At 47.7% G+C, this 25,815-nt stretch overlaps 1 protein-coding gene across 1 annotated transcript in view; it reads right to left on the reverse strand.

Moving 5' to 3' along the window:
- Nucleotides 1–25,815, reverse strand: part of DNAH17 (dynein axonemal heavy chain 17) — a 7,556,186-nt gene that overhangs the window by 6,278,063 nt on the left and 1,252,308 nt on the right. Inside the window, exon 10 of the mRNA XM_069201738.1 lies at nt 9,944–10,060. Within this exon, the coding sequence (XP_069057839.1) occupies nt 9,944–10,060 (117 nt within the window). The remainder of the gene's footprint in view (nt 1–9,943; nt 10,061–25,815) is intronic.

A 25,815-nucleotide genomic window follows, 5' to 3' on the forward strand; every position in this document is an offset into this window, starting at 1 on the left:
TGTCTTTCCTGCAGAATTCCCCTATCACGACTTCTATGTCCTTTGGGGAACGTTAGTGCACTTTGCACTCACTTTTCAGGGTCTTGGGGTGGGCTATTTTTCTAACCCTCACTGTTTTCTTACAGTCCCAGCGACCCTCTATAAGGTCACATAGGTTTGGGGTCCATTCGTGGTTCGCATTCCACTTTTGGAGTATATGGTTTGTGTTGCCCCTATCCCTATGTGTCCCCATTGCATCCTATTGTAACTATACATTGTTTGCACTGTTTTCTAATACTATACTGCATATTTTTGGTATTGTGTACATATATCTTGTGTATATTTGCTATCCTCATACTGAGGGTACTCACTGAGATACTTTTGGCATATTGTCATAAAAATAAAGTACCTTTATTTTTAGTATATCTGTGTATTGTGTTTTCTTGATATTGTGCATATGACACTAGTGGTACTGTAGGAGCTTCACTCGTCTCCTAGTTCAGCCTAAGCTGCTCTGCTAAGCTACCATTATCTATCGGCCTAAGCTGCTAGACACCCTATACACTAATAAGGGATAACTGGGCCTGGTGCAAGGTGTAAGTACCCCTTGGTACTCACTACAAGCCAGTCCAGCCTCCTACATTGGTTGTGCAGTGGTGGGATAAGTGCTTTGTAACTACTTACCACTTTTGTCATTGTACTTTTCATAAGAGAAAAATATACAAAACAAGTTCAGTGTATGTACACCTAACCAAAAAGTTTTGCATTTCTTTTCTCACTCCTTTTCTAAAGTGCTGAAAAGTACCTCTAACTTTCTAAAAAGTTCTTAAAAAGTTTTAAAAGTTTTTTCTCTGTCTTTTCAAAAGTTCTGAAAAACTTTTTCTTCCTTTTTCTATCACTTAAACACTTTCTAAAATGTCTGGCCCAGGCCAAACTGTTGATCTGTCCAAACTTGCTTATGATAACCTTAGCTGGAAAGATGCAAGGAGTCTCTGCATAGAAAGAGGTTTAAGTGTAAGGAAGAATCCCTCTAGAGAACTGTTAGTGAATATGCTTATTGAACAGGATAAGGCCAAAGCTGGCACTCCTGCTGAAAAGTTTGCTGATGGTTCCCAATCTGACTCTGGGGCACCCCTAGAAAAAGATGTGGGAGGGAACCTTCCAAGCCTGCCCCCTAGCAAACCACCTAGCATAGCTGGTACTGATGTAGAGTCACACCATACTGATAGTGTTGTCTCACATCACAGTAAGAGTATCCCTTCTCATCATAGTAGAAGTGCTGTTTCTGTTAGTCAAGCTATTAGGGTGTCATCTGTTAGGGACAGGTCTCCTTCTGTTTTATCTCAGCATACTTCTGTCTCTAGACATGCCTCACCCACCCACCCTGATGACAGAGTGTTAGAAAGGGAGCTCAATAGATTGAGAGTGGAACAAACCAGACTGAAGCTCAAGAAGCAACAGCTGGATTTGGATAGGCAGTCCCTAGAGGTGGAAAGGGAAAGACAGAAATTGGGTTTAGAAACCCATGGTGGCAGCAGCAGTATTCCCCATAGTCATCCTGCAAAAGAGCATGATTCTAGGAATCTGCACAAGATAGTTCCCCCTTATAAGGAGGGGGATGACATTAACAAGTGGTTTGCTGCACTTGAGAGGGCCTGTGTTGTACAGGATGTCCCTCAAAGGCAGTGGGCTGCTATCCTATGGCTATCATTTAGTGGAAAGGGTAGGGATAGGCTCCTTACTGTAAAAGAAAGTGATGCCAATAATTTTGCAGTTCTTAAGAATGCACTCCTAGATAGTTATGGCTTAACCACTGAACAGTACAGGATGAAGTTCAGAGAAACCAAAAAGGAGTCTTCACAAGACTGGGTACACTTTGTTGACCATTCAGTGAAGGCCTTGGAGGGGTGGTTACATGGCAGTAAAGTTACTGATTATGAAAGCCTGTATAACTTAATCCTGAGAGAGCATATACTTAATAACTGTGTGTCTGATTTGTTGCACCACTACCTGGTAGACTCTTATCTGACCTCTCCCCAAGAATTGGGAAAGAAGGCAGACAAATGGGTCAGAACAAGGGTGAACAAAAAAGTTCATACAGGGGGTGACAAAGATGGCAATAAGAAGAAGGATGGTAAGTCTTCTGACAAGGGTGGGGACAAATCTAAAAATGAGTCTTCATCAGGCCCACAAAAACACTCTGGTGGGGGTGGTGGGCCCAAATCCTCTTCAAATCAAAACAAAGAAAAGAAACCATGGTGCTATTTATGTAAAATAAAAGGCCATTGGACAACAGATCCCAGTTGTCCAAAGAAAAGCACCAAGCCTCCTACCACTACAACCCTTACTGCTACACCTAGTGTCCCTACTAATAGCAGTGGTGGTGGGAGCAATCCTACTAATAGCTAATCCAAGGGAGTAGCTGGGCTCACTTTTGGTAACTTAGTTGGGGTTGGTCTTGTTAGGGAGACCACAGAGGCTGTGTTAGTCTCTGAGGGGGCTATTGATTTAGCCACCTTAGTTGCTTGTCCCCTTAACATGGATAAGTACAAGCAACTACCCCTAATAAATGGTGTTGAGGTTCAGGCCTACAGGGACACAGGTGCCAGTGTTACAATGGTAATAGAGAAACTGGTCCACCCTGAACAACACCTACTTGGTCACCAGTACCAAGTAACCGATGCTCACAACAACACACTTAGACACCCCATGGCTGTTGTAAATCTCAACTGGGGGGGGGGGGGTTACTGGTCCAAAGAACGTTGTGGTTGCCTCAGATATACCTGTAGACTGTCTACTTGGAAATGATTTAGAGACATCAGCTTGGTCAGATGTGGAATTGGAGGCCCATGCAGCAATGCTGGGCATCCCAGGGCATATTTTTGCTTTAACCAGGGCTCAGGCCAAAAAGCAAAAAGGACAGGGTGACTTGGATCCTGGAACAATGGACCAAGTGCTCCCTAAAGCTAGGGCTAGTAGAAGTAAAGCACTACCTACTATCCCTCCCTCTACAGTGGATTCTACTTCTGAGGAAGAAGAATTTCCACCCTGTGCAGAACCTACACCAGAGGAGCTGGAAGCAGACACTGCTGAGCTTTTGGGTGAAGGGGGGCCTGCCAGGGAGGAGCTGAGTGTGGCACAGCAGACCTGTCCCACACTAGAGGGTCTAAGACAGCAAGCTGTCAAACAAGCAAATGGGGATGTCAGTAACTCTCACAGAGTTTACTGGGAGGACAACCTCTTGTACACTGAAGCAAGGGATCCTAAACCTGGAACTGCCAGGAGGTTAGTGATTCCTCAGGAGTACAGAAAGTTCCTCCTAACTCTAGCCCACGACATTCCCTTAGCTGGACATTTGGGGCAAATGAAAACTTGGGACAGGCTTGTTCCCTTGTTTCATTGGCCTAGAATGTCAGAGGACACAAAGGAATTTTGTAAGTCCTGTGAAACCTGTGAAGCCAGTGGCAAGACAGGTGGCACTCCAAAGGCACCCCTTATTCCACTGCCTGTGGTTGGGGTTCCCTTTGAAAGGGTAGGGGTTGACATAGTTGGCCCCCTTGACCCTCCTACTGCTTCAGGCAATAGGTTTATCTTGGTGGTAGTGGACCATGCCACCAGATATCCTGAAGCAATTCCTCTAAGGACCACTACAGCACCTGCAGTGGCAAAGGCCCTCCTGGGAATAATTTCCAGGGTGGGCTTCCCAAAAGAGGTGGTATCAGACAGGGGAAGCAATTTCATGTCTGCTTACTTAAAGGCCATGTGGAAGGAGTGTTGTGATGACATACAAGTTCACTATACCCTATGATCCACAAACAAATGGACTGGTGGAGAGATTTTACAAAACTCTCAAAGGCATGATTATGGGACTCCCTGAAAAACTCCGCAGGAGATGGGATATCCTTTTACCATGCCTCCTTTTTGCTTACAGAGAGGTACCCCAGAAAGGAGTGGGCTTCAGCCCCTTTGAACTTCTCTTTGGACACCCTGTGAGAGGTCCTCTAACACTTGTTAAGGAGGGTTGGGAACAACATTTAAAAGCTCCAAAGCAAGACATAGTGGACTATGTACTTGGCCTCAGATCAAGGTTGGCTGAGTACATGAAAAAGGCCAGTAAAAACCTTCAGGCCAGCCAAGAGCTCCAAAAGCAATGGCATGACCAGAAGGCTGTTTTGGTTCAGTACCAACCAGGGCAGAAAGTGTGGGTCTTGGAGCCTGTGGCCCCAAGAGCACTCCAAGATAAATGGAGTAGACCCCACACAATTGTTGAGAAAAAGGGTGAAGTCACCTACTTAGTTGACTTAGGCACTGCCGGAAGTACCCTTAGGGTGCTCCATGTCAATCGCCTGAAACCCTACTATGACAGGGCTGATCTCACCCTGCTCATGGCAACAGATGAGGGACAGGAAGAAGAGAGTGACCCTCTCCCTGATCTCTTCTCTTCCACAGAACAAGATGCTCTAGTGCTGAGCAGAAAGACCACTGCATAAATCTCCTGGGTCAGTTTTCTGAACTCTTCTCTACTGTGCCAGGTATCACTTCTTGGTGTGAGCACACTATAGATACTGGAGACAGCTTGCCTGTCAAAAGTAAAATCTATAGGCAGCCTGACCATATCAGAGACTGCATAAAGCATGAGGTGCAGAAAATGTTAGACCTGGGAGTGGTTGAGCATGAGCACTCTGAAAGTCCATGGGCATCTCCTGTGGTACTTGTACCAAAACCTCATTCCAAGAATGGAAAGAAGGAAATGCGGTTTTGTGTAGACTACAGAGGTCTCAACCAGGTAACCAAAACTGATGCTCACCCTATACCCAGGCCAGATGAGCTCAGATACACTGGCATCTGCCAAGCATCTAAGCACTTTTGACTTGTCTGCAGGGTATTGGCAGATCAAATTATCAGAAGATGCAAAAGCAAAAACTGCATTTTCAACCATTGGAGGCCATTACCAATTCACAGTAATGCCTTTTGGATTGAAAAATGCACCTGCCACTTTTCAAAGGTTGGTGAATACAGTCCTGCAAGGGCTGGAACCTTTTAGTGCAGCATATCTGGACGATAAAGCTGTCTTTAGCTCCAGTTGGGATGATCACCTGGTCCACCTATGGAAAGTTTTAGAGGCCCTGCAAAAGGCAGGCCTCACTATCAAGGCTTCAAAGTGCCAGATAGGGCAAGGGAAGGTGGTTTATCTGGGACACCTGGTTGGTGGAGAACAGATTGCACCACTTCAGGGGAAAATCCAACCTATTAGAGATTGGGTTCCCCCTACTACTCAGACCCAGGTGAGAGCCTTTTTAGGCCTCACTGGGTATTACAGGAGGTTCATTAAGAACTATGGCTCCATTGCAGCCCCTCACATCCAAGAAAATGACTTAGAAGGTATTGTGGACAGCTAGCTGTCAGAAAGCTTTTGAGGAGCTGAAGCAGGTCATGTGCTCTGCACCTGTCCTGAAAAGCCCCTGTTACTCCAAGAAATTCATTGTCCAAACTGATGCATCTGAATTAGGGGTAGGGGCAGTCCTTTCACAACTTAATTCTGAGGGCCAGGATCAACCTGTTGCTTTTATTAGTAGGAGGTTGACCCCTAGAGAAAAGCGTTGGTCTGCCATAGAGATGGAGGCCTTTGCTGTGGTCTGGGCACTGAAGAAGTTGAGGCCATACCGGTTTGGCACTCACTTCATTGTTCAAACAGACCACAAACCTCTACTTTGGCTAAAACAAATGAAAGGTGAAAATCCTAAATTGTTGAGGTGGTCTATATCCCTACAGGGAATGGACTATACAGTGGAGCATAGACCTGGGAGTACCCACTCCAATGCAGATGGACTCTCCAGATATTTCCACTTAGACAATGAAGACTCATCAGGTCATGGCTAGTCTTATTGTCCTTTGTTTGGAGGGGTGGGGGGTTGTGTAGGAAAGTACCATCTTGCCTGGCATGTTACCCCCATTTTTCACTTTATATATGTTGTTTTAGTTGTATGTGTCACTGGGACCCTGCCAGCCAGGGCCCCAGTGCTCATAAGTGTGCCTGAAAGTGTTACCTGTGTTATGACTAACTGTCTCACTGAGGCTCTGCTAATCAGAACCTCAGTGGTTATGCTCTCTCATTTCTTTCAAATTGTCACTAACAGGCTAGTGACCAATTTTACCAATTTACATTGGCTTACTGGAACACCCTTATAATTCCCTAGTATATGGTACTGAGGTACCCAGGGTATTGGGGTTCCAGGAGATCCCTATGGGCTGCAGCATTTCTTTTGCCACCCATAGGGAGCTCTGACAATTCTTACACAGGCCTGCCACTGCAGCCTGAGTGAAATAACGTCCACGTTATTTCACAGCCATTTTACACTGCACTTAAGTAACTTATAAGTCACCTATATGTCTAACCTTTACCTGGTAAAGGTTGGGTGCTAAGTTACTTAATGTGTGGGCACCCTGGCACTAGCCAAGGTGCCCCCACATTGTTCAGGGCCAATTCCCCGGACTTTGTGAGTGCGGGGAGACCATTACACGCATGCACTACATATAGGTCACTACCTATGTGTAGCTTCACAATGGTAACTCCGGATATGGCCATGTAACATGTCTAAGATCATGGAATTGCCCCCTCTATGCCATTCTGGCATTGTTGGCACAATCCCATGATCCCACGGGTCTCTAGCACAGACCCGGGTACTGCCAAACTGCCTTTTCAGGTGTTTCACTGCAGCTGCTGATGCTGCCAACCCCTCAGACAGGTTTCTGCCCTCCTGGGGTCCAGCCAGGCTTGGTCCAGGAAGGCAGAACATAGGACTTCCTCAGAGAGAGGGTGTTACACCATCTCCCTTTGGAAAATGGTGTTAAGGCAGGGGAGGAGTAGCCTCCCCCAGCCTCTGGAAATGCTTTCATGGGCACACCACCTGGTGGCACTGGCCACTCAGAGCAGTCCAGTGTGCCAGCAGCACCTCTGTTTCCAAGATGGTAGAGGTCTGGAGCACACTGGAGGAGCTCTGGGCACCTCCCAGGGGAGGTGCAGGTCAGGGGAGTGGTCACTCCCCTTTCCTTTGTCCAGTTTCGCGCCAGAGCAGGGCTGAGGGGTCCCTGAACCGGTGTTGACTGGCTTATGCAGAAATGGGCACCATCTGTGCCCATCAAAGCATTTCCAGAGGCTGGGGGCGCCTACTCCTCCCCAGCCCTTCACACCTATTTCCAAAGGGAGAGGGCGTAACACCCTCGCAGAGGAAATCCTTTGTTCTGCCTTCCTGGCCCAAGGCTGCCTGGACCCCAGGAGGGCAGAAACCTGTCTGAGGGGTTGGCAGTAGCAGCAGCTGCAGTGGAGACCCCGGAAAGGCAGTTTGGCAGTACCCGGGTTCTGTGCTAGAGACCCGGGGGATCATGGAATTGTCCGCCCAATGCCAGAATGGCATTGGGGTGACATTTCCATGATCTTAGACATGTTACATGGCCATGTTCGGAGTTACCATTGTGATGCTATACATAGGTAGTGACCTATGCACAGTGCAAGCGTGTAATGGTGTCCCCGCACTCACAAAGTCTGGGGAATTTGCCCTGAACGATGTGGGGGCACCTTGGCTAGTGCCAGGGTGCCCACACACTCAGTAACTTTGCACCCAACCTTCACCAGGTGAAGGTTAGACATATAGGTGACTTATAAGTTACTTAAGTGCAGTGTTAAATGGCTGTGAAATAACGTGGACGTTATTTCACGCAGGATGCAATGGCGGGCCTGTGTAAGAATTGTCAGAGCTCCCTACGTGTGGCAAAAAAAATGCTGCAGCCCATAGGGATCTCCTGGAACCCCAATACCCTGGGTACCTCAGTACCATGTACAAAGGAATTATATGGGTGTACCAGTATGCCAATGTGAATTGGTACATTTAGTCACTAGCCTGTAGTGACAAATTTGGAAAGCAGAGAGAGCATAAACAGTGAGGTTCTGGTTAGCAGAGCCTCAGTGATACAGTTAGGCACCACACAGGGAACACATACAGGGCACATGCTATGAGGCTTGCAGGGCCCCAGTGACACAAGGACTAAAACAACATACATACAGTGAAATCTGGGGGTAACATACCAGGCAAGATGGTACTTTCCTACGCCTGTGATTTAGTTTCAGCTGCAAAGGGACGGCCGAAGAACAGACCCTGATCTCATAGTCCACCGGCATTACAGTCGAAATCGCTGATCCCATGAAGGCCATCCACTCGGGGCCCCATCGGGACCTTGCCTCCACCACACTTTCATCAGAGGATTCCTATCCATCAGTGAAGTACTGACACCCATCCTCAATGCCTCCATCGACTAGACCACATTCCTGGACACCTCAAAACATGCCACCACCAAGCCCCAGCTCAAGAATCCATCCGCTGACCTAGCCACGCTTTCCAACTACAGACCCTTCCCCCTTTTACCATACCTAGCAAAGGTCTTAAAGAAACTAATCCACCAATGCCTCACTGACCACCTCAGCAACCACCAACTCCTCAACGCCACGCACTCCGGATTCTGTGCAACAGTGCAGAAACAGCACTCATCACCTTCACAGACGACAAATGCATGATCCTTAACAGAAGAGACATGGCAGCACTCATTCTCCTTGAGCTCTGCAGCCTTTGGCATGCTCTTCCACCCACTGCTCATCAGGCACCTGTACGAGATTAGCACCCAAGGATCCGCTCTCCACTGAATAAGGTCCTTCTCAACAGAGAGAACACCGTCTGTCAACTTGGCCCCTTACTCCTCAGAATCCCGTAAACTCATCTGTGGAGTGCTTCAAGGTTCATCGCCCAACCCTACCCTTTCCAACACATACAAGATCCCTCTGGCCAACACACACTCAAAATCAACATACTTTCCTACGCTGATGACATGCAACTCATACTCTCTCTCTTGGATAAAATCCCCGACACAAGCAACAAGCTGACCGCCCACATGCCCGAAGTCACAAACTGAATGAAAGCCAATTGTCTCAAGATCATCACTGCCAAGAAGGAAGTAGTAACCTTCAGCAAGAACACCTCATCCTGGGACTCCAACTAGTGGCTGGGCGAACTTGGACCCACGCAAAGCACCCCAGGTAGGTACCTCTGAATAATCATCAACAGCAAAGTGGACATGATTGCATAAGTCAGCACTTTCATTGCATCCCGTTTCCATGCCCTGAAGATGCTACAGAAGATTTTCAAGGGGCTCCCAATCAACACTAGAAAAACTGTCACTCAAGAGCTAGTCACCAGCTGGTTGGACTACAGGAACACTGTTTACACCAGCATCACCAAGCACCTCACTGGAAGACTACAACCTGTCCAGAACTCAGCAACTAGGCTCATCCTCAACCTCCAACATAGCTCATACCACACTGTAACTCATGGAGCTCCACTGGCTCCAGATGTAGAACCACTCTATTCAAACTCCTCACACATGCTCAAGACACTACGCAACTTGGGTCTCACCTACCTGTACAGCTGCATCTCCTTCCACCTCTCACCCAGACACCTCTGCAGAACTCCTACTTGCACACATCCTATGCATGCACAGAACCAGATCCAGGTGATAGGTGTTTTCTTACATCACTCCTAACGCATGGAATGGCCTTCCACTCTATATCAGAGCCTCCTCCTTTCTTCTTGAATACAACAAAAAGCTGAAGACCTGGCTTTCCAATTAACCATCCTCCCATAGGCAGGGCTAGGCACAAACACCTTCTCAGTGCCAAGATAACCTCAAAGGTGATAATAAACTTTACAAATACACTTAACAACATAACAATGTGCAGGTTTGAAACTCTCATGTTCATGTAAAAATATGCTTAGATATAGAGTGCTGTGTCCTTTGGCAAACAACTCCTGGAATGATCTCAGTAAATAGGAGGCTGCTGTGCACCTCGTTCACAACAGAGAAAAAGAGTGTCACTGAAGTAAAGTTTGTATTTAAAGCTACACAATCAAAACCATACCTCAAGCTGCTGAGCTTTCCTGCGAATTATGGCAACTTCATTAGACTGCAATGGAGCAACATTCTGCTTTGTCCTCATAGCAATCTTCTTGGTGTTGTTCCACTGCTCAGGTAGGTCCTGCCAAGAAACAAGTAATATGAACATACTAAATTTCGTTCTACACTTTGTTTACTTCGCATCAACCAACAAGTATGCAGATAGAGGGCCCTATTACGAGTCCAGCAGTCACTAGACTGCCAGAATCACAGTGGTGGTCCCAACCGCCACAGTTTTGACAGTCTGAGCGTCAAATTAAGAGTTTGGCAGTTGGACAGCCAAAAGACAGTTAGTTGTCTCTGCTAGGATCAGTCATCCCGATGGGATTACAGCAGTCGTGGTTGTAATCAGCCATGGTGGCGATTAAGTCAGCACCGCCCTGCTGATTACAACCTTGTTCTCCGCCAGTGTTTACATGGCAGTCTACCCACCATGAAAAGGCTGGCGGAGAACAAGTGCAGGGAGCCACAGAGGGGTCCCTGCACTGCCTAATGGCATGGGCAGTGCAGGGTAACCCTGCCCAGCACCCTTGAAATGTGCACTGTTGGCTGTGTAGACAGTGTGCATGTCAAGGGTGCTGGTGCCCCCTACGTGCTCTCTTATGAAACGGGAACAATGCTGCCGCTCATTTCCCACAAACCAAGGTTTCCACCGGTCAGCCAAGTGGGAAAGTTGTAATGGGGTCTGTGGGAGACTGTCAGCACCATGGCAGTCTCCTCATCGGGAGTTTGGCGGACGGATGTTTCCATCTGCCAAACTCCTAATGAACCCTAGAGTCTCTATCATTCCTTTTGTAATAATTATGTTCACTCAATTACACTTGTTTCTAATATTTAAAATGAGAGGAGCACATTGTTGTAATGGGCTACTGCCTGAAAGTAAAAAAGGAAAAATAAATTACTTACCTTCGGTAATGCTTTTTCTGGTACGGACTCTATCCAGCCACAGAATATCCACCTTTTGTACATTCTCCAGGCATAATACTGGATTCAGAAACATCTAAGCAGTGCATCTGTGCACCGGTATGTGGTGCTGTATGAAGGAAAGTCCCCTCTTTTTGGCATGGTTAGCCTCAGTTTTTGCCTGCTGTCAGTGTGTTTTGACAGTGTTCACTGGGATCCTGCTACCCAGGATCCCGGTGACTGTGCTCTCTTCCTCTAAATTTGTTTGTTCCTGAATTGGTACACCTCACAATTGGCATACTGGTGCCCCTGTGTAAGTCCCTATTATATGGTACCAAGGTACCCAGGGCATTGGGGCACCAGGGGTTCCCCATGGGCTGCAGCATGAATTGTGCAACCCATGGGAGCCCACGCAAAATGTGTCTGCAGGCCTGCCAATGCAGCCTGTGTGAAAAGGTGCATGCACCCTTGTAGGAGGCTGGCCTGGCTTGTAGTGGGTACCAGAGGTACTTACACCTTGTGCCAGGTCCAGTTATCCCTTATTAGTGTAGAAGAGGTGTTTCTAGAAGCTTAGGCTGATAGAAGGTAGCTATGGCAAAGGAGCTTAGGCTGAACTAGGAGACATGTAAAGCTACTACTATACCACTGGTGTCATATGCACAATATCATAAGAAAACACAATACACAGATATACTAAAAACTAAAGGTACTTTATTTTTATGACAATATGCCAAAAGTATTTCAGTGAGTACCCTCAGTATAAGGATAAGATATATACACAAGATATATGTACACAAACCAAAATTATGCAGGTTATAGCAAGAAAAGTAATGCAAGCAGTGTAAAGTTACAATAGATTACAATAGGAGCACATGGGTATAGGGGCAACACAAACCATATACTCCAAAAGTGGAATGCGAACCACGAATGGACCACAAACCTATGTGAGCTTGTGGAGGGTCGCTGGGACTGTAAGAAAACATTGAGGGTTAGAGAAATAGCCCACCCCAAGACCCTGAAAGGTAGGTGTAAAGTGCACCTACTACCCCCAGAGAGCACAGAAGTCGTGATAGGGGGATTCTGCAAGGAGAACAAACACCAGCAATGCAACAACAGTAAATTTCAGGACCTTAGTACCTGTAAGACAAGGGGACCAAGTCGAAGTGTTGCAACAGTGTCGAGAGTGGGCAGGAGCCCAAGAAATGCCAGCTGAGGGTGCAAGGAAGCTGGCACCTGTTGGAAGAAGCTTGGTGTTCTGCAAGAACGAAGAGGACTAGGAACTTCCCCTTTAGAAGATGGATGTCCCACGTCGTGAAGAAGCTTGCAGAGGTGTTCCCATGCAGAAAGACCGCAAACAAGCCTTGACAGCTGCAAGGGTCGCGGTTAGGGTTTTTGGATGCTGCTGTGTCCCAGGAGGGACCAGGATGTCGCCAATTGGATGAGGAGACAGAGGGGGTGCCCAGCAAGTCAGGGAGCCCTCACAGAAGCAGGCAGCACCCGCAAAAGTACCTGAACAGGCACTTAGAAGAAAAGTAAACCGCAGTCCATCCGAAGTCACAAAAGGGAGTCCCACGACGCTGGAGGACAACTCAGAAGGTTGTGCACTGCAGGTTAGAGTGTCGGGGACCCAGGCTTGGCTGTGCATGAAGGAAATCCTGGAAGAGTGCACAGGAGCCGGTGCAGCTGCAAATCACACAGTACCCAGCAATGCAGTCTATCGTGGGGAGGCAAGGACTTACCTTCACCAAACGTGGACTGAAGAGTCACTGGACTGTGGGAGTCACTTGGACAGAGTTGCTGAGTTCCAGGGACCACACTCGTCGTGCTGAGAGGGGACCCAGAAGACCGGTGATGCAGTCTTTTATTGCCTGTAGTGGTGTCCCCGCACTCACAAAGTCCGGGGAATTTGCCCTGAACGATGTGGGAGCACCTTGGCTAGTGCCAGGGTGCCCTCACACTAAGTAACTTTGCACCCAACCTTCACCAGGTGAAGGTTAGACATATAGGTGAGTTATAAGTTACTTAAGTGCAGGGGTAAATGGCTGTGAAATAACGTGGACGTTATTTCACTCAGGCTGCACTGGCAGGCCTGTGTAAGAATTGTCAGATCTCCCTATGGGTGGCAAAATAAATGCTGCAGCCCATAGGGATCTCCTGGAACCCCAATACCCTGGGTACCTCAGTACCATATACTAGGGAATTATATGGGTGTACCAGTATGCCAATGTAAATTGGTGAAATTGGTCACTAGCCTGTTAGTGACAAATTTGGAAAGCAGAGAAAGCATAACCACTGAGGTTCTGGTTAGCAGAGCCTCAGTGAGACAGTTAGTCATCACAGAGGGAACACATACAGGGCACATACTTATGACCACTGGGGCCCTGCCTTCCACGTCATTTCACAGCCATTTACCACTGCACATAAGTAACTCATAAGTCACCTATATGTCTAACCTTCACGTGGTGAAGCTTGGGTGCAAAGTTACTTAGTGTGTGGGCACCCTGGCACTAGCCAAGGTGCCCCCACATCGTTCAGGGCAAATTCCCCAGACTTTGTGAGTGCGGGGACACCATTACACGTGTGCACTATATATAGGTCACTACCTATGTATGGGGTCACAATGGTAACGCCGAACATGGCCATGTAACATGTGTAAGATCATGGAATTGTTGGGGGAAATTCCATGATCCCCCGGGTCTCTAGCACAGAACCCGGGTACTGCCAAACTGCCTTTACAGGGTCTCCACTGCAGCTGCTGCCAACCCCTCAGACAGGTTTCTGCCCTCCTGGGGTCTAGGCAGCCAGGCTTGGGTGGTCAGAGGTCTGGGGCACGCTGGAGGAGCTCTGGGCACCTCCCCTGGGAGGTGTAGGTCAGGGGAGTGGTCACTCCCCTTTCCTTTGTCCAGTTTTGCGCCAGAGCAGGGCTGGGGGATCCCTGAACCGGTGTAGACTGGCTTATGCAGAGATGGGCACCATCTGTGCCCATCAAAGCATTTCCAGAGGCTGGGGGAGGCTACTCCTCTCCAGCCCTGACACCTTTTTCCAAAGGTAGAGGGTGTAACATCCTCTCTCTGAGGAAGTCCTTTGTTTTGCCTTCCTGGGCCAGGCCTGGCTGGACCCCAGGAGGGCAGAAACCTGTCTGAGGGGTTGGCAGCAGCAGCAGCTGCAGTGAAACCTTGGGAAAGGTAGTTTGGCAGTACCAGGGTCTCTGCTAGAGACTCAGGGGATCATGGAATTGTCTCCCCAATGCCAGAATGGCATTGGGGTGACAATTCCATGATCTTAGACATGTTACATGGCCATGTTCGGAGTTACCATTGTGACGCTATACGGATAAATTACTTACCTGTAAATCCTAGTTCTCTTCCAGGGTTATCCTCATCAAAGTCATAAACATTGAATATTCCCGCCCTTGTGCGGGGACCCCGGAGCATATATAAAATACACACATATAAAAGTATGAAATATGCACGAAAAATATATATGTAGCATTTTTAGTAGACACATTTTCATACTAAACTCATATACATGTGTAAAACAGCAATGCAGACTATAATTATAAATAGTCTAAAATGCTTTATTTCTATAGAGTTTTTTTTTGTTTTTGTTTTTTAAATAGTCCTTTTCAAAATGACAATAAGAGAACATAATATTTACCAAAACCCCATAAATGGGCCTAGGGAAATAAGCAGTAGTAACATCAGAGAAAAAGAAGAAAAAACTACATTGAAAAACAATGGAGCATTCTTAGCCAATAGGCTTGTAGGAAAGTACCATCTTACCTGGCATGTTACCCCCATTTTTCACTGTATATATGTTGTTTTAGTTGTATGTGTCACTGGGACCCTGGTAACCCAGGGCCCCAGTGCTCATAAGTGTGCCTGAATGTGCTACCTGTGTAGTGACTAACTGTCTCACTGAGGATCTGCTAATCAGAACCTCAGTGGTTATGCTCTCTCCTTTCTTTCCAAATTGTCACTAACAGGCTAGTGACCATTTTTACCAATTTACATTGGCTTACTGGAACACCCTTATAATTCCCTAGTATATGGTACTGAGGTACCCAGGGTATTGGGGTTCCAGGAGATCCCTATGGGCTGCAGCATTTCTTTTGCCACCCATAGGGAGCTCTGACAATTCTTACACAGGCCTGCCACTGCAGCCTGAGTGAAATAACGTCCACGTTATTTCACAGCCATTTTACACTGCACTTAAGTAACTTATAAGTCACCTATATGTCTAACCTTTACCTGGTAAAGGTTAGGTGCAAAGTTACTTAGTGTGAGGGCACCCTGGCACTAGCCAAGGTGCCCCCACATTGTTCAGAGCCAATTCCCTGAACTTTGTGAGTGCGGGGACACCATTACACACGTGCACTACATATAGGTCACTACCTATATGTAGCTTCACAATGGTAACTCCGAATATGGCCATGTAACATGTCTATGATCATGGAATTGCCCCCTCTATGCCATCCTGGCATAGTTGGCACAATCCCATGATCCCAGTGGTCTGTAGCACAGACCCTGGTACTGCCAAACTGCCCTTCCTGGGGTTTCACTGCAGCTGCTGCTGCTGCTGCTGCCAACCCCTCAGACAGGCATCTACCCTCCTGGGGTCCAGCCAGGCCTGGCCCAGGATGGCAGAACAAAGAACTTCCTCTGAGAGAGGGTGTGACACCCTCTCCCTTTGGAAAATGGTGTGAAGGCAGGGGAGGAGTAGCCTCCCCCAGCCTCTGGAAATGCTTTCTTGGGCACAGATGTGCCCAATTCTGCATAAGCCAGTCTACACCGGTTCAGGGGACCCCTTAGCCCTGCTCGGGCGCGAAACTGGACAAAGGAGAGGGGAGTGACCACTCCCCTGACCTGCACCTCCCCTGGGAGGTGTCCAGAGCTCCTCCAGTGTGCTCCAGACCTCTGCCATCTTGGAAACAGAGGTGCTGCTGGCACACTGGACTGCTCTGAGTGGCCAGTGCCACCAGGTGACGTCAGAGACTCCTTGTGATAGGCTCCTTCAGGTGTTGCTAGCCTATCCTCTCTCCTAGGTAGACAAACCCTCTTTTCTGGCTATTTAGGGTCTCTGTCTCTGGGGAAACTTCAGATAACGAATGCAAGAGCTCATCCGAGTTCCTCTGCATCTCTCTCTTCACCTTCTGATAAGGAATCGACTGCTGACCGCTCTGGAAGCCTGCAAACCTGCAACATAGTAGCAAAGACGACTACTGTAACTCTGTAACGCTGATCCTGCCGCCTTCTCGACTGTTTTCCTGCTTGTGCATGCTGTGGGGGTAGTCTGCCTCCTCTCTGCACCAGAAGCTCCGAAGAAATCTCCCGTGGGTCGACGGAATCTTCCCCCTGCAACCGCAGGCACCAAAAAGCTGCATTACCGGTCCCTTGGGTCTCCTCTCAGCACGACGAGCGAGGTCCCTCGAATCCAGCAACTCTGTCCAAGTGACCCTCACAGTTCAGTGACTCTTCAGTCCAAGTTTGGTGGAGGTAAGTCCTTGCCTCACCTCGCTGGGCTGCATTGCTGGGAACCGCGACTTTGCAGCTACTCCGGCCCCTGTGCACTTCCGGCAGAAATCCTTTGTGCACAGCCAAGCCTGGATCCACGGCACACTAACCTGCATCGCACGACTTTCTAAGTTGGTCTCCGGCGACGTGGGACTCCTTTGTGCAACTTCGGCGAGCACCGTTTCACGCATCCTCGTAGTGCCTGTTTCTGGCACTTCTCCGGGTGCTACCTGCTTCAGAGAGAGCTCATTGTCTTGCTCGACGTCTCCTCTCTCTGCTGGTCCAATTTGCCACCTCCTGGTCCCTCCTGGGCCTCAGCAGCGTCCAAAAACGCTAACCGCACAATTTGCAGCTAGCAAGGCTTGTTGGCGTTCTTTCGGCGGGAAAACACTTCTGCACGACTCTCCACGGCAAGAGCGATCCGTCCACCAAAAGGGAAGTCTCTAGCCCTTTTCGTTCCTGCAGAAACCTCAGCTTCTTCTGTCCAGTAGAAGCTTCTTTGCACCCGCAGCTGGCATTTCCTGGGCATCTGCCCATCTCCGACTTGCTTGTGACTTTTGGACTTGGTCCCCTTGTTCCACAGGTACCCTAGATTGGAAATCCACAGTTGTTGCATTGCTGGTTTGTGTCTTTCCTGCATTATTCCTCTAACACGACTTCTTTGTCCTTAGAGGAACTTTAGTGCACTTTGCACTCACTTTTCAGGGTCTTGGGGAGGGTTATTTTTCTAACTCTCACTATTTTCTAATAGTCCCAGCGACCCTCTACAAGGTCACATAGGTTTGGGGTCCATTCGTGGTTCGCATTCCACTTTTGGAGTATATGGTTTGTGTTGCCCCTATCCCTATGTTTCCCCATTGCATCCTATTGTAACTATACATTGTTTGCACTGTTTTCTAAGACTATACTGCATATTTTTGCTATTGTGTATATATATCTTGTGTATATTTCCTATCCTCTCACTGAGGGTACACTCTAAGATACTTTGGCATATTGTCATAAAAATAAAGTACCTTTATTTTTAGTATAACTGTGTATTGTGTTTTCTTATGATATTGTGCATATGACACTAAGTGGTACTGTAGTAGCTTCACACGTCTCCTAGTTCAGCCTAAGCTGCTCTGCTAAGCTACCATTATCTATCAGCCTAAGCTGCTAGACACCCTATACACTAATAAGGGATAACTGGGCCTGGTGCAAGGTGCAAGTACCCCTTGGTACTCACTACAAGCCAGTCCAGCCTCCTACATTGGTTGTGCAGTGGTGGGATAAGTGCTTTGAGACTACTTACCACTCTTGTCATTTTACTTTTCATAAGAGAAAAATATACAAAACAAGGTCAGTGTATATACACATAGCCAAAAAGTTTTGCATTTCCTCTTTTCACTCTTTTCTAATTGCTGAAAAGTACTTCTAACTTTCTAAAAAGTTCTAAAAAGTTTAAAAAGTTTTTTTTCTCTGTCTTTCTAAAAGCTCTGACAAACTTTTTATCTTTTACTATCACTTTAACTCTCTCTAAAAATGTCTGGCACAGGCCAAAATGTTGATCTGTCCAAACTTGCATATGACAACCTTAGCTGGAAAAGAGCAAGGAGTCTCTGTATAGAGAGAGGTTTGAGTGTAGGGAAGAATCCTTCCTTGGAACTGTTACTTAACATGCTTAGAGAACAGGATAAGGCCATAGGTGCCTCTTCTGTTGAAAAAGTACCTAATAGTTCCCAATCTGATTCAGGGACTCCCCCAGGAAAAGATTCAGGAAAGAAACTTCCTAGCCTGCCCATTACTAGACAGTCTAGCATAGTTGGTAATGATGATGAGCCACACCATACAAATAGTGTTGTCTCACATCATAGCAAAAGCATTTATTCTCACCATACTGGTAGTAATGTTTCTGTCAGCCAAGCTGTTAGGGTGGCTTCTGTAAGGGACAGGTCTCCTTCTGTTCATTCCCATCATACCTCTGTTTCTAGGAATGTCCCTCCCACCAACCCTGATGACAGAATGTTAGAGAGGGAACTCAATAAGTTGAGGGTGGAACAAACCAGACTGAAGCTTAAAAAGCAACAGCTGGATTTGGATAGACAGTCTTTTGAATTAGAGAAGGAAAGACAGAAGTTGGGTTTAGATACCCATGGTGGCAGCAGCAGTATTCCCCCTAGTCATCCTGTTAAAGAGCATGATTCCAGGAATCTGCATAAGATAGTTCCCCCTTATAAGGAGGGGGATGACATTAACAAGGGGTTTGCTGCACTTGGGAGGGCCTGTGTTGTACAGGATGTCCCTCAAAGGCAGTGGGCTGCTATCCTATGGCTATCATTTAGTGGAAAAGGTAGGGATAGGCTCCTTACTGTAAAAGAAAATGATGCTAATAATTTCCAAGTTCTTAAGAATGCACTCCTGGATGGTTATGGCTTAACCACTGAACAGTACAGGATAAAGTTCAGAGAGACCAAAAAGGAGTCTTCACAAGACTGGATTGATGTCATTGACCATTCAGTGAAGGCCTTGGAGGGGTGGTTACATGGCAGTAAAGTTACTGATTATGACAGCCTGTATAACTTAATCCTGAGAGAGCATATTCTTAATAATTGTGTGTCTGATTTGTTGCACCAGTACTTGGTGGACTCTGATCTGACCTCTCCCCAAGAATTGGGAAAGAAGGCAGACAAATGGGTCAGAACAAGAGTGAACAGAAAAGTTCATACAGGGGGTGACAAAGATGGCAACAAAAAGAAGGATGGTAAGTCTTCAGACAAGGGTGGGGACAAATCTAAAAATGAGTCTTCATCAGGCCCACAAAAACACTCTGGTGGGGGTGGTGGGTCCAAATCCTCTTTTAATCAGAACAAGGAAAAGAAATCATGGTGCTATTTATGTAAACTAAAAGGCCATTGGACAACAGATCCCAGTTGTCCAAAGAAAGGCACCAATGCTCCTACCACTACAACCCCTACTGCTACACCTAGTGTCCCTACTAATAGCAGTGGTGGTGGGAGCAAACCTACTAATAGCCAATCCAAGGGAGTAGCTGGGCTCACTTTTGGTAATTTAGTTGGGGTTGGCCTTGTTAGGGAGGCCACAGAGGCTGTGTTAGTCTCTGAGGGGGCTATTGATTTAGCCACCTTAGTTGCTTGTCCCCTTAATATGGATAAGTACAAGCAGCTACCCCTAATAAATGGTGTTGAGGTTCAGGCCTACAGGGACACTGGTGCCAGTGTGACTATGGTCATAGAGAAACTGGTCCACCCTGAACAACACCTACTTGGTCACCAGTACCAAGTAACCAATGCTCACAACAACACACTTAGCCACCCCATGGCTGTTGTAAATCTCAACTGGGGGGGGGTTACTGGTCCAAAGAAAGTTGTGGTAGCTTCAGATTTACCTGTAGACTGTCTATTAGGGAATCATTTGGAGACATCAGCTTGGTCAGATGTGGAGTTGGAGGCCCATGCAGCAATGCTGGGCATCCCAGGGCATATTTTTGCTTTGACAAGGGCTCAGGCCAAAAAGCAAAAAGGACAGGGAAGCTTGGATCCTGGAACAATGGACCAAGTGCTCCCTAAAGCTAGGGCTAGTAGAAGCAAACCACTTCCTACTATCCCTCCCTCTACAGTGGATTCTACTTCTGAGGAAGAAGAATTCCCTCCCTGTGCAGAACCTACACCAGAGGAGCTGGAAGCAGACACTGCTGAGCTTTTGGGTGTAGGGGGGCCTGCCAGAGAGGAGCTGAGTGTGGCACAGCAAACCTGTCCCACATTAGAGGGTCTCAGACAGCAAGCTGTCAAACAGGCTAATGGGGATGTCAGTGACTCTCACAGAGTTTACTGGGAGGACAACCTCTTGTACACTGAGCATAGGGATCCTAAACCTGGAGCTGCCAGGAGATTAGTGATTCCTCAGGAGTACAGAAAGTTCCTCCTAACACTGGCACATGACATTCCCTTAGCTGGGCATCTAGGACAAATGAAAACTTGGGACAGGCTTGTTCCCCTGTTTCATTGGCCTAGAATGTCTGAGGACACAAAGGAATTTTGTAAGTCCTGTGAAACCTGTCAAGCCAGTGGCAAGACAGGTGGCACCCCAAAGGCACCCCTTATCCCACTGCCTGTGGTTGGGGTTCCCTTTGAAAGGGTAGGGGTTGACATAGTTGGCCCCCTTGACCCTCCTACTGCTTCAGGCAATAGGTTTATCTTGGTGGTAGTGGACCATGCCACAAGATATCCTGAAGCTATTCCTTTAAGGACCACTACAGCACCTGCAGTGGCAAAGGCCCTCCTGGTAATATTTTCCAGGGTGGGCTTCCCAAAGGAAGTGGTATCAGACAGAGGAAGCAATTTCATGTCTGCATACTTAAAGGCCATGTGGAAGGAGTGTGGTGTAACGTACAAGTTCACAACACCCTATCATCCACAAACAAATGGACTGGTGGAGAGATTTAATAAAACTCTCAAAGGCATGATTATGGGTCTCCCTGAAAAACTCCGCAGGAGATGGGATATCCTTCTACCATGCCTCCTTTTTGCCTACAGGGAGGTACCCCAGAAAGGAGTGGGCTTTAGCCCCTTTGAACTTCTTTTTGGACACCCTGTTAGGGGTCCACTCACACTTGTAAAGGAGGGTTGGGAACAACCTTTAAAAGCTCCTAAGCAGGATATTGTGGATTATGTACTTGGCCTCAGATCAAGGATGGCTGAGTACATGAAAAAGGCCAGTAAAAACCTTCAGGCCAGCCAAGAGCTCCAGAAGCAATGGCATGATCAGAAGGCTGTTTTGGTTCAGTACCAACCAGGGCAGAAAGTGTGGGTCTTGGAGCCTGTGGCCCCAAGAGCACTCCAAGATAAATGGAGTGGTCCCCACACAATTGTTGAAAAGAAGGGAGAAGTCACCTATTTAGTTGACTTAGGCACTGCCAGGAGTCCCCTTAGGGTGCTCCATGTCAACCCCCTGAAACCCTACTATGACAGGGCTGATCTCACCCTGCTCATGGCAACTGATGAGGGACAGGAAGAAGACAGTGATCCTCTACCTGATCTCTTCTCTTCCACAGATCAAGATGCTCTTGTGGAAGGTGTAGTTTTGGCTGATTGTCTTACTGCTGAGCAGAAAGATAATTGCATAAATCTCCTAGATCAATTCTCTGAACTCTTCTCTACTGTGCCAGGTACCACTTCTTGGTGTGAGCACACTATAGATACTGCAGACAGTTTACCTGTCAAAAGTAAGATCTATAGGCAGCCTGACCATGTCAGGGACTGCATAAAGCAAGAGGTCCAGAAAATGTTAGAACTAGGAGTAGTTGAGCACTCTGACAGTCCATGGGCTTCTCCTGTGGTACTGGTACCAAAACCCCATTCCAAAGATGGAAAGAAGGAAATGCGGTTTTGTGTAGACTATAGAGGTCTCAACTTGGTAACCAAAACTGATGCTCACCCTATACCCAGGGCAGATGAGCTCATAGATACACTGGCATCTGCCAAGTATCTAAGCACTTTTGATTTGACTGCAGGGTATTGGCAGATCAAATTATCAGAAGATGCTAAACCTAAGACTGCATTTTCTACCATTGGAGGACATTACCAGTTTACTGTAATGCCTTTTGGTTTGAAAAATGCACCTGCCACTTTTCAGAGGTTGGTGAACACAGTCCTGCAAGGGCTGGAAGCTTTCAGTGCAGCATATTTGGACGATATAGCTGTCTTTAGCTCCAGCTGGGATGATCACCTGGTCCACCTGTGGAAAGTTTTGGAGGCCCTGCAAAAGGCAGGCCTCACTATCAAGGCTTCAAAGTGCCAGATAGGGCAGGGTAAGGTGGTTTATCTGGGACACCTTGTTGGTGGGGAACAGATTGCACCACTTCAGGGGAAAATCCAAACAATTATTGATTGGGTTCCCCCTACCACTCAGACTCAGGTGAGAGCCTTCCTAGGCCTCACTGGGTATTACAGGAGGTTCATTAAGAACTATGGCTCCATTGCAGCCCCTCTTAATGACCTCACATCCAAGAAAATGCCTAAAAAGGTATTATGGACAGCAAACTGTCAGAAAGCTTTTGAGGAGCTGAAGAAGGCCATGTGCTCTGCACCTGTCCTGAAAAGCCCTTGTTACTCTAAAAAATTCTATGTCCAAACTGATGCATCTGAATTAGGAGTAGGGGCAGTCCTATCACAACTTAATTCTGAGGGCCAGGATCAACCTGTTGCTTTTATTAGTAGGAGGTTGACCCCTAGAGAAAAGCGTTGGTCTGCCATTGAGAGGGAGGCCTTTGCTGTGGTCTGGGCTCTGAAGAAGTTGAGGCCATACCTGTTTGGCACTCACTTCATTGTTCAGACAGACCACAAACCTCTACTTTGGCTAAAACAAATGAAAGGTGAAAATCCTAAATTGTTGAGGTGGTCCATATCCCTACAGGGAATGGACTATACAGTGGAACATAGACCTGGGAGTAGCCACTCCAATGCAGATGGACTCTCCAGATATTTCCACTTAGACAATGAAGACTCATCAGGTCATGGCTAGTCTTATTGTCCTTCGTTTGGGGGGGGTTGTGTAGGAAAGTACCATCTTGCCTGGCATGTTACCCCCATTTTTCAATGTATATATGTTGTTTTAGTTGTATGTGTCACTGGGACCCTGGTAACCCAGGGCCCCAGTGCTCATAAGTGTGCCTGAATGTGTTACCTGTGTAGTGACTAACTGTCTCACTGAGTGTAGGAAAGTACCATCTTGCCTGGCATGTTACCCCCATTTTTCACTGTATATATGTTGTTTTAGTTGTATGTGTCACTGGGACCCTGGTAACCCAGGGCCCCAGTGCTCATAAGTGTGCCTGAATGTGTTACCTGTGTAGTGACTAACTGTCTCACTGAGGCTCTGCTAATCAGAACCTCAGTGGTTATGCTCTCTCATTTCTTTCCAAATTGTCACTGACAGGCTAGTGACCATTTTTACCAATTTACATTGGCTTACTGGAACACCCTTATAATTCCCTAGTATATGGTACTGAGGTACCCAGGGTATTGGGGTTCCAGGAGATCCCTATGGGCTGCAGCATTTCTTTTGCCACCCATAGGGAGCTCTGACAATTCTTACACAGGCCTGCCACTGCAGCCTGAGTGAAATAACGTCCACGTTATTTCACAGCCATTTTACACTGCACTTAAGTAACTTATAAGTCACCTATATGTCTAACCTTTACCTGGTAAAGGTTAGGTGCAAAGTTACTTAGTGTGAGGGCACCCTGGCACTAGCCAAGGTGCCCCCACATTGTTCAGAGCCAATTCACTGAACTTTGTGAGTGCGGGGACACCATTACACGCGTGCACTACATATAGGTCACTACCTATATGTAGCTTCACCATGGTAACTCCGAATATGGCCATGTAACATGTCTATGATCATGGAATTGCCCCCTCTATGCCATCCTGGCATTGTTGGTACAATTCCATGATCCCAGTGGTCTGTAGCACAGACCCTGGTACTGCCAGACTGCCCTTCCTGGGGTTTCTCTGCAGCTGCTGCTGCTGCCAACCCCTCAGACAGGCAGCTGCCCTCCTGGGGTCCAGCCAGGCCTGGCCCAGGATGGCAGAACAAAGAACTTCCTCTGAGAGAGGGTGTGACACCCTCTCCCTTTGGAAAATGGTGTGAAGGCAGGGGAGGAGTAGCCTCCCCCAGCCTCTGGAAATGCTTTGTTGGGCACAGATGTGCCCAATTCTGCATAAGCCAGTCTACACCGGTTCAGGGACCCCTTAGCCCCTGCTCTGGCGCGAAACTGGACAAAGGAAAGGGGAGTGACCACTCCCCTGACCTGCACCTCCCCTGGGAGGTGTCCAGAGCTCCTCCAGTGTGCTCCAGACCTCTGCCATCTTGGAAACAGAGGTGCTGCTGGCACACTGGACTGCTCTGAGTGGCCAGTGCCACCACGTGACGTCAGAGACTCCTTGTGATAGGCTCCTTCAGGTGTTAGTAGCCTTTCCTCTCTCCTAGGTAGCCAAACCCTCTTTTCTGGCTATTTAGGGTCTCTGTCTCTGGGGAAACTTTAGATAACGAATGCATGAGCTCAGCCGAGTTCCTCTGCATCTCCCTCTTCACCTTCTGATAAGGAATCGACCGCTGACCGCGCTGGAAGCCTGCAAACCTGCAACATAGTAGCAAAGACGACTACTGCAACTCTGTAACGCTGATCCTGCCGCCTTCTCGACTGTTTTCCTGCTTGTGCATGCTGTGGGGGTAGTCTGCCTCCTCTCTGCACCAGAAGCTCCGAAGAAATCTCCCGTGGGTCGACGGAATCTTCCCCCTGCAACCGCAGGCACCAAAAAGCTGCATTACCGGTCCCTTGGGTCTCCTCTCAGCACGACGAGCGAGGTCCCTCGAATCCAGCGACACCGTCCAAGTGACCCCCACAGTCCAGTGACTCTTCAGCCCAAGTTTGGTGGAGGTAAGTCCTTGCCTCACCTCGCTGGGCTGCATTGCTGGGAACCGCGACTTTGCAAGCTTCTCCGGCCCCTGTGCACTTCCGGCGGAAATCCTTCGTGCACAGCCAAGCCTGGGTCCACGGCACTCTAACCTGCATTGCACGACTTTCTAAGTTGGTCTCCGGCGACGTGGGACTCCTTTGTGCATCTTCGGCGAGCACCGTTTCATGCATCCTCGTAGTGCCTGTTTCTGGCACTTCTCCGGGTGCTACCTGCTTCAGTGAGGGCTCTTTGTCTGGCTCGACGTCCCCTCTCTCTGGAGGTCCAATTTGAGACCTCCTGGTCCCTCCTGGGCCCCAGCAGCGTCCAAAAACGCCAAACGCACGATTTGCGTGTAGCAAGGCTTGTTGGCGTCCATTCGGCGGGAAAACACTTCTGCACGACTCTCCAAGGCGTGGGGGATCCATCCTCCAAAGGGGAAGTCTCTAGCCCTTGTCGTTCCTGCAGTATTCACAGTTCTTCAGCCTAGTAAGAGCTTCTTTGCACCAACCGCTGGCATTTCTTGGGCATCTGCCCATCTCCGAGCTGCTTGTGACTTTTGGACTTGGTCCCCTTGTTCCACAGGTACCCTCAGTCAGGAATCCATCGTTGTTGCATTGCTGATTTGTGTTTTCCTTGCATTCTCCCTCTAACACGACTATTTTGTCCTTAGGGGAACTTTAGTGCACTTTGCACTCACTTTTCAGGGTCTTGGGGAGGGTTATTTTGCTAACTCTCACTATTTTCTAATAGTCCCAGCGACCCTCTACAAGGTCACATAGGTTTGGGGTCCATTCGTGGTTCGCATTCCACTTCTGGAGTATATGGTTTGTGTTGCCCCTATCCCTATGTTTCCCCATTGCATCCTATTGTAACTATACATTGTTTGCACTGTTTTCTAAGACTATACTGCATATTTTTGCTATTGTGTATATATATCTTGTGTATATTTCCTATCCTCTCACTGA

The sequence above is a fragment of the Pleurodeles waltl genome, chromosome 7, assembly GCF_031143425.1.
Source record: "Pleurodeles waltl isolate 20211129_DDA chromosome 7, aPleWal1.hap1.20221129, whole genome shotgun sequence".
Taxonomy (NCBI): Eukaryota; Metazoa; Chordata; class Amphibia; order Caudata; family Salamandridae; genus Pleurodeles; species Pleurodeles waltl.